This window comes from Nannospalax galili, unplaced genomic scaffold, assembly GCF_000622305.1.
Source record: "Nannospalax galili isolate Female #2095 unplaced genomic scaffold, S.galili_v1.0 scaffold171, whole genome shotgun sequence".
NCBI classification, from domain to species: Eukaryota; Metazoa; Chordata; class Mammalia; order Rodentia; family Spalacidae; genus Nannospalax; species Nannospalax galili.
The window spans coordinates 2,862,082-2,879,891 of NW_008329362.1; the positions used below are offsets into that span (position 1 = coordinate 2,862,082).

The 17,810-nt window shown below is 39.4% G+C and overlaps 1 protein-coding gene across 1 annotated transcript; it reads right to left on the reverse strand.

Annotated features, from left to right (window-relative positions):
- Positions 1-764: 764 nt before the first annotated feature.
- Cav2 (caveolin 2) lies at positions 765-8,976 on the reverse strand. Its single transcript, XM_008837281.3, has 3 exons — positions 8,708-8,976; positions 8,243-8,430; positions 765-3,394 (listed from the first exon to the last, which is right to left on the reverse strand). Exons 1-3 carry the CDS (start codon positions 8,855-8,857, stop codon positions 3,244-3,246), a joined length of 489 nt encoding a protein of 162 aa, XP_008835503.1. The 5' UTR covers positions 8,858-8,976; the 3' UTR covers positions 765-3,243.
- Between the last annotated feature and the right edge of the window lie 8,834 nt (positions 8,977-17,810).

Sequence of the window (17,810 nt, forward strand, 5' to 3'; positions counted from 1 at the left end):
CATCAGCTGAGAGACACTGAGGTTGCTTCCATCTCTTAGCTATTGTTAAAAGAGCAGCAACAAACATGGTTGTACAAATGTCTCTATAATAGGATGAGTCCTTTGGGTCTATGCCAAGGAGTGGTATAACTGGGTCATATGGTGGGTTCATTTTTAGTTTTTTTAAGGGTTCTCCACACTGTTTTCCATAGATGCTGCACAAGTTTGCAATCCCATCAGCAGTGAATGAGTGTTCCCCTTTCTCCACATCCTCACCAGCATTTGGTATCATTTGTTTTCTTGATCCTAGCCAGTCTGATTGGGGTAAGGTGATAACTTAGGGTAGTTTTAATTTGCATTTCCCTAATTATTAACGATGTTGAACACTTTTTGAGATATTTCTTAGCCATCTTTATTTCTTCTTTTAAGAACTCTCTGTTTAGACCTTTAGCCCATTCTTTTAATTGGGTCATTTGGTTCCTTGATTCTTTGTTTTTTGAGTTCTTTATATATTCTGGATGTTAAACCCCTGTCCGATGTGTCACTGGATTTTTTTAATTTTATGTGTATGAGTGTATTGCCTGCATGTATGTGCATGCACCCATGTCGTGCAATACTGCAGAAGTCAGAAGAGGGCTTCAGATTCCCCTGGAACTGGAGTTAAGGATGGTTTGTAGCCGACATGTGGGTGATGGGAATTGAACCCGGGTCCACTGCAAGAGCAGTCAGTACTGTTAGCCGCTGAGCCATCTCTCCAGTCCCATGTAGCTCCTTTTTAAATGCTATAAAGAAAGAACTAAATTATCAGTGTTATAATTTTTTTAAAAATTAAAAAATCCTTTTTTCGCATGTGTATTTAAGTATATGGTGTGTGTTTATATGCATGTCACATGCGTGCTCTCTCAGCTGAACTCCGAGCTCACCACTGTGACTGCTTTGGCTAGCCAGCTGGCCCTAGGTATCCCACCTCCACTTTTGGAGCAATGGGTTCTAAGCATCTGAACTCAGGTCCTCATGCTTACATGGCAAGAGCTTTAACCACTGAGCCATCTCCCCAGCTCCACAAATAATACATTCCTGAACAATGACTCGTATTTTTGTTATTTGAGCTTTAAATAAGTTAAGGTTAGGTTGAAATTGTTAATGATCAGTTTTATGTATATTAAACAAGCAACAGAAAGATAAAATGTAATAAAATCAATGAACATTTACTGGGTATAGGCAGTTTATTATGGGTAATGAGAAAATTTTTTGTCTCTAGATTCCAACTGCCCCAGATTTAAAAAAAAGCAATGGACTTTCATATTAAACTTTGATTCAGTTTATTCATAATTTAAGACTTGGAAATGAAATAACTTGTGAAAAGCTTCAATAAAAATTCATTAGAAAGTAATCAATAGTATTCAAAAATAAGGAAATCATATATATTAGAAGGCTTTGTTATTTATATGTGTATATATTTGTCTTAAAAATTTGCCAAAACTATTTGAAAAGGTCAAAGCTTATAATTTATTAAAAGCAACTTTATTAACCAAGTATTTTTGGCTAAACAACATATCTGTTTAAAAATTTAAACTACCAAGTATAACTATAAAGCCAAGAGACTGGCTTTTAAAATTAGCATAATACAATCTGTATAGTCAAGTTAGTGGCCATGCTTCATGGCTATTAACATCTGTCTTTCTGAGGATGTTACATAATCCTAAGGACATTTTGAAATCTCTCTCTCTTTTTTTTTTAACTTCCTTCAGAAGGATATGAGCTGCATAACTTAGTCATTTGATATAATCTTCTGATTTGATTTGCAATAGAATTCCAGTTCAACTGTCTTTTACACTGACAAGAACTAGAAATTTGGGAAAATCTTATTAATTTTTACTGAATGAAGATTTAGCACTTATGAGGATAGTCAAACAATGTTAATTCAGGTTCTGATAGTAATTCTGAAATTTGAACATTTATACACTTTTAGGATGTAAAAATTATAGTAAGTCCAAGTATACTGTAGACACTTTTTGCATGCTGATCATTTAAGAACAATATGATTTTTAAAAAAGCAAATGTGAGTCAACATTAAAAAGGGCTCTACAATTTAAAAAGGGTGAAGGTAACTTCATATGGGATTATGAAATTCATACTAGAGAACATCTGAAAATTTGTAGCTATGAGTTTTTAACTTACGCATGTAGCTTAGTTTCATAAACCCTCAGAATTGAGAAATGTCTTATAAGTCTCTCTGCATGAATCATTATAGTAGAAATTGTGCTTGGGTGTTAGAAATAGCCTTTATCATAAAATGTTATTTAATAGCACCAATATTACTTGAAAGTAAAGTGAAGCATCATAGGAATGTAGAATACAGATTAAATTTCTAACTATGTGAGAGAAAACATCTAGTAGACAAAATACCAACTACATATGAATTATTTTACAATCTTAGTCAGATGAACATCAGTCATAAAGCATTTGCTTAGGAAGTTAGAAGGGAAAGCTACACATAACATTTTTACATTCCATTCCAAAGAAGCTATGTAGGTACTTAGATATGACAGTGCACTCTTACCAATGAAGTTACCTTGCAGGAGATATATTACCTTGTTATATTAGATCAATAAGATGACAAACATGAAATGCTTTAAAGCAATCTGATTAGAGCAACATTTACATTAAGTACAAAATATACAGCAAAATGAAATACCTTGTTAAATAGGCTTACAGGCTAATATCTTAGAGAAACACATTTTCATGAATCTATTTTCACATTTATTTGTTAATTATATTTGATAGTTACTGTCATCACTATGTGCTTTTCTTACTGCCTGGTATTTCTAGAATGTTTGTATATATTACCTCTAGATATCCCTATGACGATATCTGTAAAAGTAATTTTAAAAGCATTACTCCAAGGGAAAAAGAAAATAACAAATTCCATACTTTTGTGGGCAATTCTGCACAAAATTATTGTAATATTTTGAGGAAACTGCCCCTTGACCATTATCAAATCATCTGTATAAAACGTATATTTTGTACTAAAGCAAAAACTGTCTTTAAGTGTTGCCAATACCGTATAACTCTTGTTATAAAATTGGGTAGTAATGGGAAAGGTGTTATTTGAAAAGATTTATCTGTGAACATTGATAAATGTGGGTACTCATCTTAACAGTCTTCTTAATAACGGTTGGGAAGTTGACAGAACAGTAGTGCTTTTATGTTACAACAACAAAGTTGCACAGTATCCAAAGCTCTGGACATGGGTCTAAGTGTTCAGTCATGGCTCAGTTGCATGCTGATGGAAGAGAAGCTGCGTCCTACGCTGGTACACAATGGGGTAATCACAGCATCTGTCACACTTTTCCATATCGTCTGCACTGAAGGCAGAACCATTAGGCAGGTCTTCACAAAAGGCATTAAAATCCTGGCATGGGGGAAGAGGGATATATAAGCATTGTTAGTGTTACCAAGTTTAGCAACTGCCATTTACACAGCCATGAAAAGATCTAATAATGACTTAATTTACTTTAATTTGGTGAGCAGCTCAAAATAAATAAATGGACAATGGTCAGAGCATTGAGAAGCACGAGAGATGCATTGCTTAAAAAATAAACAGGCACATAGATGATAAATACTAATATTCTTTCTATTAATGGGATGCTATTGGGAACAGTAAAACAAAAATAAACAGAGCAGCGTATTTTTCTGCCTGATCTCTACCCCTAAACACTAACCTGCTTAGTACTTCCTATTCCCCAAGGTTCTATTTCCTGCCTGCCTTTCCTGTGGCCTCTCTGCTTGCCTCACTTAGTAACCAGCTGCTGTGATCCTCCTGGTTGTGTTTCTAAGATTCTGAGACAAACTTCTTCATTTTCAAATTCATCCAAGAGTATGGTAAATGATACTTACATTTCTCCCTCTAGGACATAAGTCGAACTTGACCTTTCATTAATATTTGAGTGGAATTGAGTTTAGCATTATTATGCTTCGTATTGCTATTATCATCATTTAGATCTTTAGCTGTGCTTCATATTGTTAATTTTTCATGGCAATTACATACATTGAAAAAGGGTTCTGTGAGGTAGTTAAAAGAGATCAGGTATTTTATGCTCACATGATTTTTGTATCCTTTTCCTTAAACTAGCTTACTATTCTTATATTCCCTGGTTAGTGAATTTTCTGTATGATCTTTTGAATAGTGTTCTCTTTGAACATTAGAATGGTTGTGAATTCCTAGGCACCCCTGGGTCTCAGTGGAATCCTTATTATTACCTGAGTAGAGAGAAGGGAGTAGGTTGATTTTCTTGATTCATTTAAATAAAGATCTGTTATTCTTAGCCCAAAGATCAGCAACTATCTGTTTGATTGATATATTTTTAGAGTGCTGAATTATTCATATTGCCCATCTATACTGATTATATTTATCTTACCTTTTGTTTCAACAGTTAAATATTTGGAACAATTTTATAAGAAAATTAATTACAGGTGTTTTAGAGCTAAACAGCTGACTAGAAGCCTGGCTGATGGCAATGTTCCACTTCTTGTCCCATTATGCTTCTCCTTTGATGTATAGCTTTCCACATATTACTCAAACTCTAGAGAGGACAGGTGTCTCAAGGATAACCCTTATTATGCATCCTTGGGATGTCCACATGGTGCTGTTATTTAATGAATAATAGGTAGATCTATTTTTTAATCAGAATATATAATGAAAAAATATAACAAAAATTACCTCAAGTCGATTGAAGCCTGAAATTTATAAGAGAACGCTTCCTTGCTTCACTTAGAATCTAATGTGCTTTTTACTCTTCCTTAAGCTAATTATTTTCTGTCTTCATAACCCTTTAGATCTCTGGGTCCTAAAAAGGACTTAAACCCTTTCTAATTCAGCAAAGCACAGTTGCTCACATATAAGGATGTTAGCTAATTAGATGCAACAGATATATTTTATTTTCTTCAGGTCGCTCTGTACTCTCTTTGGATAAGAAAGTCCAATAATTCTTGAATATCGAATTGAATTATGTTCTCAACACTGTGAATCATTTCTCTTCTGAAATTTCACATAATTTAGAGTGATGCTAGTTCTGGTTGAAGTTCAGTGTGGTCAACTAAGCACTTCTTATGCAAAATTTATAATCTAAAAAAGTCTAGATCCTTCCATTGGATAATTAGTCTGAGTAAGGAATTGTTACTTGCTTTCATATTAACTATGGTGTCTTGGAGACTGTGTTGTCACAATAATGTGCTTTATTAAAACGCCTTATAGAAATGAGATGGCAACCACTGTATTTCCAGCAGTTGGACATCTATTTGCATTGCATTCCAGGAAAAAAATAAGTGTATAGATGGTTCAGTCACATTTCTTGGTTATGGTACATTTATTTCTAGTAACCTTATTTGCCAAATGGTGACTGTGTCTGACTGTGGCACCAAATCAAATTAATTCCCTAGTTCTAATGACCTATACATCTGGTGAAGGGTCCAATGTAGCCATACTTTTATTTCTTAATTTTTGTTGTTACTTATTTATGTAGAATCTAACATTGGGTCATATGCAGAGAAGTGTGTCTGTAGTCCCAGCTACTAAAGAGGGTAAGGCATGAGGATTGCTTGAGCCCTGGAGTTCAAGGCCAGCCTGTGCATCATTGTGAGATGCCATCTTCGATAGCAAACAAACAACTAACCAAACAACCTCTACTGCCACTACCACCACTATGACAATAACAACAAACCCCACAAAAACCTATAATCAGATGTGTGGTGACATTGTGCCTTGGTTACAAGTCCCTTTATTTTCTATTTCCTCAGCTTTGGTCAAAGAATGAATAATCTTTTGTTTGAAAAACATAAAACAAGAGCTGGAGAAGATGACACAGCAGATAAGAGAACTTGCTGCTCTTCCAGAGAACCCTGGTTTGGTTCCCAGCACCCATATTGCAGGGCTCACAACCACCTGTAACTCCAGTTCAAGGGATTCTTATACCCCCTCTTGGCTTCCAGGGGCACCTGTGTGCATGTGGTGTACATAGAGACAAGCAGGTGTACACACATACATATAAGTAAAAAGAAGTAATTTCTAAACTATTTGGCAGGGCATGGTGGTGCACACCTTTAATCCCAGCACTCAGGAGGCAGAGACAGGAACCAGAATATCTCCAAATAATTTACAGCTAATCACAGTGTAAAACAAAAAAAAAAAAAAAAAAAAAAAAAAAAGCTTACTCAATGGGCCTACTCTTCTACAAAGTCTCCCACTGACCTGCTCTTAGATGTCATGGAACTGTAATTCATTAATGATAACTCTTTTTATCAAGGCACAAACTCACATATAAGCACAGAATCATAGTTGCCTAATAACAAATATATGAGAGTTAAATATTAATGTCCCACATGACTGCAATTTGAGAAAACAAGCTGAAGTTAAATAATACATTTTATGGGCTCAAAAAGAAGTGGGCTGATGATTCACCACTGGAAACCAGACACAAAACCACTCCCTTTCTCAGGGAATCCAGGTGGAGAGGTATCATTTGGTTAATTTTAGTATTACTAATACCTTTTCACCATCTGGTAAATGAAAAAATTTTCTTTTTCCCAATTCTTCCATGAAAGTTTTAGGAAGGCCTAGCTTTGTTTAGTACAAATAATACCGTTCCATATTTCCAAAGGACTTCAAAGCCAGCATTTGGTTGTTTTTTCATATTTTGAATGTGAAAACAAACAACAAAAAACCCCAAAACAAAAGGAAGCCAAAAACCCCAAAACAAACCAACCCTGACATCAAGATTCAGTTGGCAGTTTTAATTAATTAAGAATATCAAATTTTATGTGCTGATTATGGCATTAAAAAATCCACATGTATGGGAATGCCAGATATGAGGTATCTCCATCTGGCCTATGTGGGTCTGCACATGTACAAGGCAGAGGGTTTCATTTCTCTGCCAGTCTTTTGGCACCTTCAACATGACTGTTTATAACCTCAAGTGACTAATCAGTGTTCTTTGTTTAACTTTTGGTCATTTAGTGAATTTTTATTTGTCTTTCAAAAGTCCCCTCCCCCCATTTTTGAAGACTTCTTTTTCTTACAAAGCTGCCCTTGTTCCCCAACTTCTCTATTGGAGTTTGTGTTCTCACCATTCACATCTTTGCCTAAACAACAGCCCTAGTAGGCTGTGGGAAGCTGAAGGAGAGCTCAAGTCTGTGTTCTGCAAACCAAGCACCTGCTAGATTTAGTTCATAGAACTAAGTAACTAACTGACTAAATAAATTAGAGACTGTAATGAGGCATGAAGAGTTGGCTGGTAACTTCTAACAATGAACACTGAGACTGTATTGAGGTGTGGCAAGGTCACATAAGAACTACATGGAGACACCTGAGTTTACACATGTTGCCATGACCACCCTGAGGTACCAACTTGAAAACCACTGTGATAGCGGGATGATTCTTGCTCTTCTTAGTGGATAACCTTTAACATAACAACAGAGTTTCTTGGAGAGTATGATGCTGACCTTAAGGAAGTTTTGAATGCTTTAAAATGGTCCATAAAATTTATGATGCATTTTGAGTGTGACTAAAGTTATAACACATCCATGTCCAGTGGCTGCCATATTTCTTTTCCCTGTAACTACATGCCATCCTCATGGAACAGTAATATAATGGCCATCATACTGCACTATTGTGTACCTCGAGGTTTTCTTCATCTGTGCGGGATGTGGGACACTGCAATCACACCCATCTCCCATCTCCTCTGGGCCCATGATTGCCCGCTGCCCACAGCAGGACCAGAGAGACCCGTCCACAGCACTGTTATCCAGGCCTGCCGTCCTTGCTGGGTCATACTGTCAGTGGTGTTCTGCTCTGAGATCACTTTGTTTTACCCAAGCACAGATGATGACTGAATTAAAGGCAATGTAAGAAAGAGCCCTGCCCAGAACCACAAGCACAAGTCACAACAGGGCCCTGAGAGAGCAGCCCGTGGCAGGAAGCATGCTTCCAGCCCCCACCTCCGCACTCAGATCAGCCTTGTTCATGGAAGGAAAAATCACACCCAGGAAAGAGGCCCTCGCTTCCTTCTGTTTAAACTCTCAGCCGGGCTATTATTCTAAAGAAAGCACATTGCCTTTCAAGGCCTTCCAGGTTTTGCTACTGATTGGGAACTGCTGCGTATTCTTCCCTCTGCAAACCCGCCTGGGAAATAGGAAGGGCAGGGGGCAGGTGGCAAAACATCGATACATTTCCAAAGGCCGAACCACCCCTTGTTTCCCTTCTCACCAGATGTGTAGACAGCTGAGGGTGGCAAACAGTATCCCCGCGGCGAAGGCTAAGGGGACGGCCAGGAACACGGTCAGGAACTTGTAGATCACGTACTTGCTGATTTCAAAGAGGGCATGGCTGCAGATCCACACTTTGTCAAAGGAATGCGTAGTCACAGGCTCTGCGATCACATCCTCGAAGCCCAGCTGCAGAGACAAGACGCCCGGGACCTGAGCTGTCCCCCAGCCGGTCTCCCAGGGAACTAGAAATGCTCTTAGCAGGGGAAGCTAGAAAGAAGGACCTGGCTAGCCTATCCCCAGCCTTAGGGTCATGGGGGGCTCACCGGATTGGGCTAAGCATTCCTGGCTGTTAGGGACCCGGGTGGTGAGACCTAAGCAGGGGGTGGGTGGGACGCAGTGACCGGGGTGGGGACGCGGTGAGGTAGAGGGGCTCGCGCCAGGTGGCCGCCGCCCAGAACTTTACCTTGAGATGCGAGTTGAGTTGGCGCGGGTCGCGATCGTGGCCCGAGTCCACGCACTTCTCGGGGTCGGCGTAGTCGACGCCGCTGTGGTGGCTATAGGCGTCGTCGTCCATGAAGAGCTGCACGTCGGCCTTTTCGGTCTCCAGCCCCATGGCGGCAGGCGCTGCTCGAGCGGCTCCGGACGGTCCCCGGCTGCCCGGCCTCCCTTTCCAGTGGCGCCCCGCCCCGCCCCACCTCGCCTGCCTCGCCCGGCGCTGCCCTTCCAGCTGCGGGTTCCAGCGCCTGGCCCCAGCAGCCCAGAGCCCCGCCCCGCCCGGCCGCCCGGCCTCCCGGGTGGGAGGACACCTAGCCCGCTGCCTCCAGTGCCCCTATCGCGGGCAAGAGAGCAGATGAATCCCCTCCCTGCCCTACGGAGCCGGGCCAAGCAGGCCCACACAGCCAGGAGGGCCTCCCGGGTCTCTTGGCTTAGAGGCTCAGACTCCAATGCTTAAGGGCTGGCAGGTTGTCCAGGGAGAGGCGTGTACTGGACAGAGCCTCGAGTGAGGGGCATTGGAAAGGAAGGCCTGTGCCCCCTCCTCTGCGCCTCGGTTTACCGGGTGGACTTTCGTAGGCCTGTGTGGCACCTGCTTCACAGAGCTATCATGTAAGGAATCCATGTTAATTCATGCAAAACTTTCACATGCTTTCTAACTCACAGTAAGCTTCCAATCAACTGCTCTTGAGGCAAGGAGCCCCAGAGTGCTTGATCCACAGGGGATGACACAGTTCTCCTGACCTTCGGTTATGCCAGAGTTGGGTAGGTGAGACATCAGTTTCCAGTACTTAGCACCTTCATACCCCAAGGGGAGGTCTGCTTCACCCACACTCCCCACTAAACTACAACTAACTCATCGTTTTCTCTTGAGCTGGATTCTGTTGAAAGAGTTCAAGAATCGCTAAGATTCAGACACTTTTGTAATGCCCACAAAATAGCACTGTAGACAAAGTTAAAGCATAAAACCCTTACATGAGTGAGCCTGCTGATCATTCTCTCAAGAGCGTTCAGAAGGGAGGAGTTCCCATGTTCATAAATGGTTTACAGTCAGGTGAACTTAGATGTGTGCCCGAGGGAACACAGTGAAAATAGACTTTGGAAGATGCTTGCAGCTAGCTCAGCGCACAAGAGATAAGACTGGAGTAAATATTGCCAAATACAGTGGGTTTAGAGCCCCCTGCACATATCAAATCTCCTGCAGTAGTTGAATTTGAAGGATTCTTTGGAAAGAAAGAAACTCTTTTGGAAGAATAAGAAAGATTACAAAAAGCGGACAGGAGCCGAACAGAGAAAACGTTTTGGAGGCAAAATTTTGTATTTGTAATAATTAAACAAAACGTTTGCCTACTGTCAGTAGGCCCCTGCCCCCATCTTCCCTCACCCAGTCCTGTTGCTCATGCCCCTTTGGCTTAGACTTTCCCTTCCATTTTATGTTCAGTTAAATCCAAAGTGATGGTGTAGGCATTGCACTTACTGTTTTTTTAGTTCTTCCCGCTCCTTCATTCACCCAGCAGGCCGACTTTCTGAGAATTAGATCGAGTCTAGATGCTACCCACAGAAGACAGGAATCCTTAGGGGAGGACATAGAATTGATTGCTGCAATATAGAAGAGATAGTTTGCAATGATTGACATTTTGTAAAACTTAATTTTCCTCAAAACAGTAGCTCCATATTTTAAGATATTTCATCCAAAGAATAAAGTCATGCCTACATGGCTAGACTGGTCTGGGCAGTGGCTGAAAATCTGGCTATAGGGCTTCTTCTCTTCCAAATCTTTGTCTTTGGGGCACATTTCCACGGAATTATTAAGACAATTGAAGGAATCATCTTAATCATTATGCTCCACTTCAGGCAATGCAGAAAGGAGGTCAGTAAGAAGGTGAGACTGACATGCCTTCATAGGAGAGTTTAGATTACAGATTCATTTGTAAGATGACAGTTATTTATAAAAAAGATACCTCTACAGCCCAAGTTAAATAGAACCCACCTAGATTTGGTATATGTCATATAGGATTAAAACAGGATAAGTTGGGTCAGGATTCAGCTCTTATTTTGATGAAGTTCTTGTCCATTTCATCATTTTAATACATCACTTTTTTGGAAAAGCTACTAAAAACTATTCTGCCCATCCTATTAGTAAATGCGCAGTCAGTGCAGTTACTGTTGTCCTAGAGGGCCTTAAACCAGAGTGATTCCCACAGCAACTGGACCCACCCATATTAATATGACAGACTTTCCAGGAAAGGAAAGGAAAGGGAGATGGGTTAGAGATAGAGCACTCACTGGTACCTCCCAAATCACAGGATTGCTTTCCAACGAGCCTTTAAAATGTTTTCTATGTGTGGGGATGGGGAACCAAAATATCATGAGAAATTCGTTTTGGTGCCATTATTTTCTGGCTGCTGTCATATATCATGGCTTTGGACCAGAGGGATGAATTCTAGATGGTGTATTAAGATACTTGAGGAACACAATTTGATAACAGGTTAGTATTTGTGAGTAGGATCATTTCGTTCCCTGATTTTCCCATCTCACTAAAAGAAGTTCTTATTGAAAATTATTTGTGACTACGCTGATGAATAAAACCGATTTTCTCCTTCAGTTTTCTTTTCAAGCCGCAATTCTGTTAATCAGAATCTCCTTTTCAAAGTGCATTTATATAAATTGGTTATTAATGGAAGTAAGTTCTTGATACTTAGAGCTCTTGTGTTAGTCGGGGTTGCTCAGCCTCTACACCATTGGTATCTTGGGCTAGATCATTCTGTGTTGTGAGGGGTTGTCCCATGAACTGTAGGATGTTTAGCAACATTCCTGGCTTCTGCCCCACTAGATGTCAATAATACTGCCCAGTTATGACAACCTCAAATGTTTCCAGATATTGCCAAATGTCCCTTGAGGACCCAAATCACCTTTTCTCTCCTTCCCTGGAACTAATAGCCACCAAATTAGATACCATTGAAATAATGTCCCGTTAATGGGAAAAAATTAAGGTCTGGCTTTACATTTATAAGTCCACGCTTAAGACAAAGCTTGGAATTGTGTTAATAATTTATCAGAAACCCCATTTCTTTTAAAATTTAAGCTTAAGGATGTTTGCCATCTCTTTAATATTTTCAAAAGAATCCATTATCAGCCCGGCGTGGTGGCACACGCCTTTAATCTCAGCAGAGGCAGGCAGGTATCTGTGAGTTCAAGGGCAGCCTGGTCTACATAGTGAGTTCCAGGACAGCGAAACCCTCTCACAAAAAAACAAAAAAAAAAAAAAAAAAAAAAAAAGAAAAAAAGAAAAGAATCCATTATCAAAATTTATTTCAACACATACTGGTATTAGTTAGTTAAAGGATATAAAGATCAATCAAGAGACCCCAAAAAAGGAATTTCCAAGCCCAGTCTATTTTTGTTATACCTCCTACACTTTTCCTCACAAAGGCATGACTTATTTAAATAATTTTATCTAGAAAACCACAGGGATTTGGGGTGTCTTGTTTGTTTGTTTATTTATTTATTTATTTATTTATTTATTTATTTTTGTCTTTTTGAGACAGGGTCTCCTTGTAGTTCCAGCTGGCCTCCCAAGTGCTGGGATTATTTATTTTTAAAATTTTTTTAATTGAATTTTTGTGTATTTCATACATAAAATCATCTTTATACACCCCTCCTCTCTTCCCCTTTGGCATCCTCCTATAGCCACCCCAGGAGTTCATGCATTCTGTCATTTGTATTAAGGCTTATTATGTAGAGTTAGTGTCCCTCAATGTAAGTTCATCTCCTGGGGTTTAGTCAGCCTATCTAGAGTCCCTCCTTTCAAGAAGATCAGCTCTTCCTCACCCAGCAGTAATCAGATGCCAATAATTCTTTGACTGAGATTGGTGCTTGCTGTTCATTTCCACAGTTCTATGCTGGGTTTTTGTCTGCCTAAGTTTGCATGGGTCTTGTGCATGCTGACACCATTGCTGTGGTTTGTATGAGAAGGGTCCCGGGCATGTGTAGAACTATTTCTGTATCATCATGTACCTCCTCCCTGGCTCCTACAATCTGTCTGCCCCCTCTTCTGCAATGGTTCCTGAGTCCTGGGTGGGTGTACCTCAATATAGGAGTCCTGTCCAAGGACCCACACTCTGCCAACTCTTATCTCTGCTTTTTGGCTGTTTGTGGCCTTTTGTGTTCCTGGCCCTCTGTTGCATGAGGGAACTTCATTGATGAGAATTGAAAGATGCATTAGTGCATCTTCATCCCTTGTTCTATGTTCCGTGAGTCTTAGGTATAGAGGTTGCATCCTAGATGTGCCACTTAGGCTTGGGCAATTCACAGAGAATCTCTGTGACCAGTAGTGTAAATCTGTAATAATCTCTGTCTGTTGAAAAAGAAACTACTCTGATGGGTGGTGACTGGGATACTTGTCTGTAAATTTAAGGATTCATATTTTGCACACAGTAACAAATTACATTGATTGATATTCTCCCTTACCACCTTGTGTATTGCTCTCCAAAGCTATGAGATCTAGCTTTCAGGGGAGGTGGCTTCCAGGAAAGTTCCAGCTCCATTGCTCCAAATTCTGTGGCCAAAGTATGTCCTGTCTTCAGCAATAGGGTCTTACCATCAAGTTCTGAGAGATAATCAAGGACTGTGGCAATAGCCTGTATAATTTTGGGAGTCTCTTAAACTACCCTGGACAACAACGCAAAGGAAGATTTCTCCTGTTTGGCACTGTTTCTTGTTATGTAGTCTTCAACTATACTCACAGACTCATGTAGGGATATTTTATGCGCAGTTTTTTAGTAGGTTTTTGGACTAATACGATTCCCTCTTTTTTTTTTTCAATACTAGTTAGGCACCATTTAAGTCTCCTCTTTCTCTCCCTGTCTTATCCTCCTTCCCTGCCCTTTAAGGTGCCTCCATTTCCCCCATTTCTCCCTTGATAATTTTTGTATGCTATGGTCCCACCTCTTTTGAGTTCCTTCTTCCCCTTTATTCCCATTGTTCTTTATAGAGCCCTCCTTCTCCCCTCCCCCTTTAACTACCCTTTTTTATACTTCTCTCTTAGTAATGCCTGTCTCCTACTATTCTTCTCTCTTGGATTCCTTCTTTCCCTTTACCTCCGTGGTTTCCTTCCATTTTCCTGGTCCCTGCAGTTACATCAATATGTGCACTCACTTATAAGGATTTGGTGCTAGGATCCACAGATGAGGAACATATGTTTTTTGTTTTCCTGAGACTGGTACTTAACTTAGTATAACAGTTTCTATATCCATTCATTTACCTGCAAATTTCATTATTTCATCTTTCTTTACTGCTGAGTAGAACACCATTGTATAAATGAACCACATCTTCATTAACCACTCATCAGTTGAGGGGCACTTAGGTTGCTTCCATATCTTAGCCATTGTGAAAAGAGTAGCAACAAACATAGATGTACAAATATCTCTGCAGTAGGATGAGTCCTTTCAGTACTTCGTGGTGGTGCACACCTTTAATCCCAGCACTAGGGAGGCAGAGGCAGTCTGATCTATGTGAGTTCAAGGCCAGCCTGTTGTACATAGGGAGTTCCAGGCCAGCTGGGGCTACAGGGAGACCCTGTTTCAAAAACAAACAAACAAAAACCAAAAAAACCCAAAAAAACAAGACTATACTTTCAGGGATTGTTTCTGTAGTTTGTCTTGCTCTTTTTATATTCCATCTTAAGGCTGCATGAAATTCAGAAATATTGAACAAATCCTATCAATTGAATAACTTTCCCAAGTATTAGGTGACTTTAACTGTGGACTCCATATTCTTGTTAGAGGAATAGCCAGGCAGCTGCTGACCCTGTCTTTACTATCACAAGGACAAAGCTTAAGAAATGTGGAGATAACTGTTGCTTCTTTTATGAGCCACTCTCTTCATGACATAGTGGATTTCGCATAAATAATTGCTTTAATAGCTATTCGCTACTCCTTTTTGTTTTTAAATCGCATCTTTCCATCTTCTTCTCATTTAGCCATCCCCTTCTAACCATTCTCACAATGTATAGGACTAGAGATCCTGCTCCATGCCTGATATTTAAAGGATTAGGTAAAAAAGTCTACCACCGAAGTTATTCATTTACCAAATTTGTGAAGTGGTCGCAGATACATGTTTGGTATTTAATGAAGGTTTGTCCTCTTTTCTTTTTCCTTACGTGTCACTTGTCTTTTTATCTCTGTTCTGTGTAAAATAAGTCCTGTACCAGTGATCCAGGAATTTCTGGTTTAATATTAAGGCACAGTAGCTTGTTTGTAATTGGTGCCAGTTTAATCTTCTGGCTGTTTCAAATGGTACTTCCCTTGCCCCAAACTTTTTCTTCATACACAAGAATTTTCAGGATTGGTTTGGGTGTAGGAAAGCCTGGCTCAGAAACAGTGGGGGAGGCTGGTGTGCTCCTGAGGGGTCTGTAGTCACATTTAGTGGTGATGGAGCAGGTCATTTCATTCTCGTTCAGAACAATGTAAGATGATTAATTTTAGCTTTATTTTATCCTGTTTTCCATAAGTAAAGGATGTTCCTGTTTAATCTTCTAAGTACCTCATTGATTTCTGGAATACTGTATACAAGAAAAAGATATCTCTATAAGACTGTGGTATTTTATCTTTCCGGAACACAAAGTAGAAACTCATTAACTTTTGGTGAGCACTAAATTTAAGTGAAACTTTGAAGAGGTATAACTTCCTCTACATTCAAATGGGATCATGATTTTTGCAAAGCTGTCTTTTTCCCATACCAACATCAGATCAAGAATTTGTTTTCTTGAGTTGAGATTAAAAAATATACATGTGGAGGTTAGAGAGGAACTTACAGAAGTCAGTTCTTTCCCTCTACCATGTGAATCCCAGGGATCAAACTCAGGTTGTCAGGTTTGGTAACAACTGCTTTAACCCACTGAACCATCTTTGTCAGCCCTTGATTTGAGATTTTATTTTGGTTAAAATATATTATTTATCATTATTTATTATTCAGGTTGAAGTCTTTGTATTGTAATTATTTTTCTCTTCTTTGTATATGTGTTGGAAGGTGTGTGTGTGGGGGTGTACACATGGATATGCTTATGTGTACAGGTGTAGTTGCTCTTGCATGAACAAGTGGTGGTCAGAGGTTGCAGCCGAGTGTCTTTCTCTACTGCTATTCACCTTGTTTTTTTAGAGACAGAGTCTCTTAGTGAACCTGGAACTTGCCAATTTGGCTAGACAGGGTGAGACCCCTGCGATCCACCTGCCTCCCTAGCACTGGGGTTCTAAATGCAAGCCACAGTGCCTAGATTTTACATGGGTGCTGGGATCTGAACTGAAATCCTCATGCTTGCATAGCAAATAGTTTATGACTATATTAGCTATTTCTTGTTGCTGTGACAAGAAACAAGAAAGTTTTATTTTGCTCATTGTTCGAGGACACAGTCCATCAAGGTGGGGAAGTCATGGTGGTGGAGGGAGCTTTAGGGAGCTGAGCTGGTCACATTGTGTCGACAGCCAAGAAGCAGAGAGTGATGAATGCTGATGCTTGTCTCAAGTTCTTTTTACTCAGTCTGGGTCTCCAGGCCATGGAAAGGTGCTACCAGTTAAGGCAGGTCTTTCTACCTCAATTGACCTAATTTAGATAAACTCTCACAGCATGCCCACAGGCTTGTCTCCTGAGTGATTCTAGATCCTGTCATGTTGACAGTAGTAACCAGTGCACCCATGGAGCCATCTCCCTAGCCCTTAATTTTTCATTTTACAAATATTATTCCACTTTCATTTAGAATCAATGCCATTTTATAAAAATGATATGTCTAATCTATATTAACCAAGACAGGCTAGGACAGGTCCACCCCTCCCAGAGTTTGAAGAATGGGAAAGAGAATGGGAAGAACATTTTCTTGTAAGTTTTAACCTCACTGAATATTTTTAACAGAAAACTAAGGACAAAAATACAGAATGCTCCCACCTGGGTCTTGTAAATTACTGTTTCAGTGTCTATCAGGCAACCTTCAATGCTTGAGAAGGTCATTTGCTAGTGAGAAGCAAAGGGAATCCAAATATACAGCAGATGGAGGACTGGGATGCTGCCAGGAAGCTGGACAGAGAATTTTTAGATTAAAATTTCCTATCAATAAATAGCTGGTAAGAATTTTGCTTCCACATTTAGTTTTTTAAAAAAGATGTCTGTCCATAGTAGCATAAAACGTTAACACAGATTTCTTTAGTACATTAAGGCATAAGCAATAGGAAATGTTGGTAACTGTATCCATTGTTTGTGGGCCCCAGAAACCTTTTTATGTGGATTTTCCTGAGGATTGGGTATAAAGTAGATGAAAATGAAGTTGGTCAATTCAAATTTATTGTAAACAAGACTACTGACATTCTTGGTGTGTGAATGAGGTGATGTTTCTCTAGTTAAAGAGTAAAGGCATAAATGTTGCATCTCAAAGCAATTTTGGTAGATGTTCATATATTCTTTAAAAAGGGGAGGGAGAAGGGAATTCTTTGGAGGACTCATATTTGTATTATTCTAACTTTAAGAGAAACAACAGTGTTCCTGTTGAAGTATGAGTTCATTTTTATAAACCCTGTTTATGTCACCATTTCACTGTTAGGGGAAGTAGCAACAATTTTTCAAGTAATATTGTTTGTCTTTTAATAATAATGAATGAACATAAAATTCTGATAGTCACTTATTATCAGTCTCCATTCATGCAGTTACACATTTCAATAAGAAGCATGCCTTTTCCTTTTAAACATTATTGTGGTCCTTGGAATCTCTTGGATAAAGTCACTGGAAATAAACTTAGACAGTAAAAGAACTGTGGTCCTGGAAAACTGCATTCTACTTTATTTGGAACTAGTAGAATTTGCAGAATGTGGTTGTAAAGGGCACGCTACTCAAATTACTTGTTTCTAAAAACTTTTATTATGAAAGAGAAGTATTTTCTGAGGGAGTAGAGCACAAATAGCTAAATGTTTGGAAGAAAAAATAGAGTTATTATCTTTTCATTTTGGAAAAGCTTTTCCCATTTTGCCACATTTGTATTGCAAGTCTTTTTCGTTAAAAAAAAAAAAAACCCAGCATAATAGAAAAAATAA

Coding starts and splice junctions, on each gene's coding strand:
- Cav2 (XM_008837281.3), bottom strand. CDS start 8,857: ATGGGGCTGGAGACCGAAAAGGCCGACGTGCAGCTCTTCATGGACGAC. Junction 8,431..8,707: donor AACTCAACTCGCATCTCAAG/GTAAAGTTCTGG, acceptor TTGTCTCTGCAG/CTGGGCTTCGAGGATGTGAT. Junction 3,395..8,242: donor CTCAGCTGTCTACACATCTG/GTGAGAAGGGAA, acceptor CCCCCATGCCAG/GATTTTAATGCCTTTTGTGA.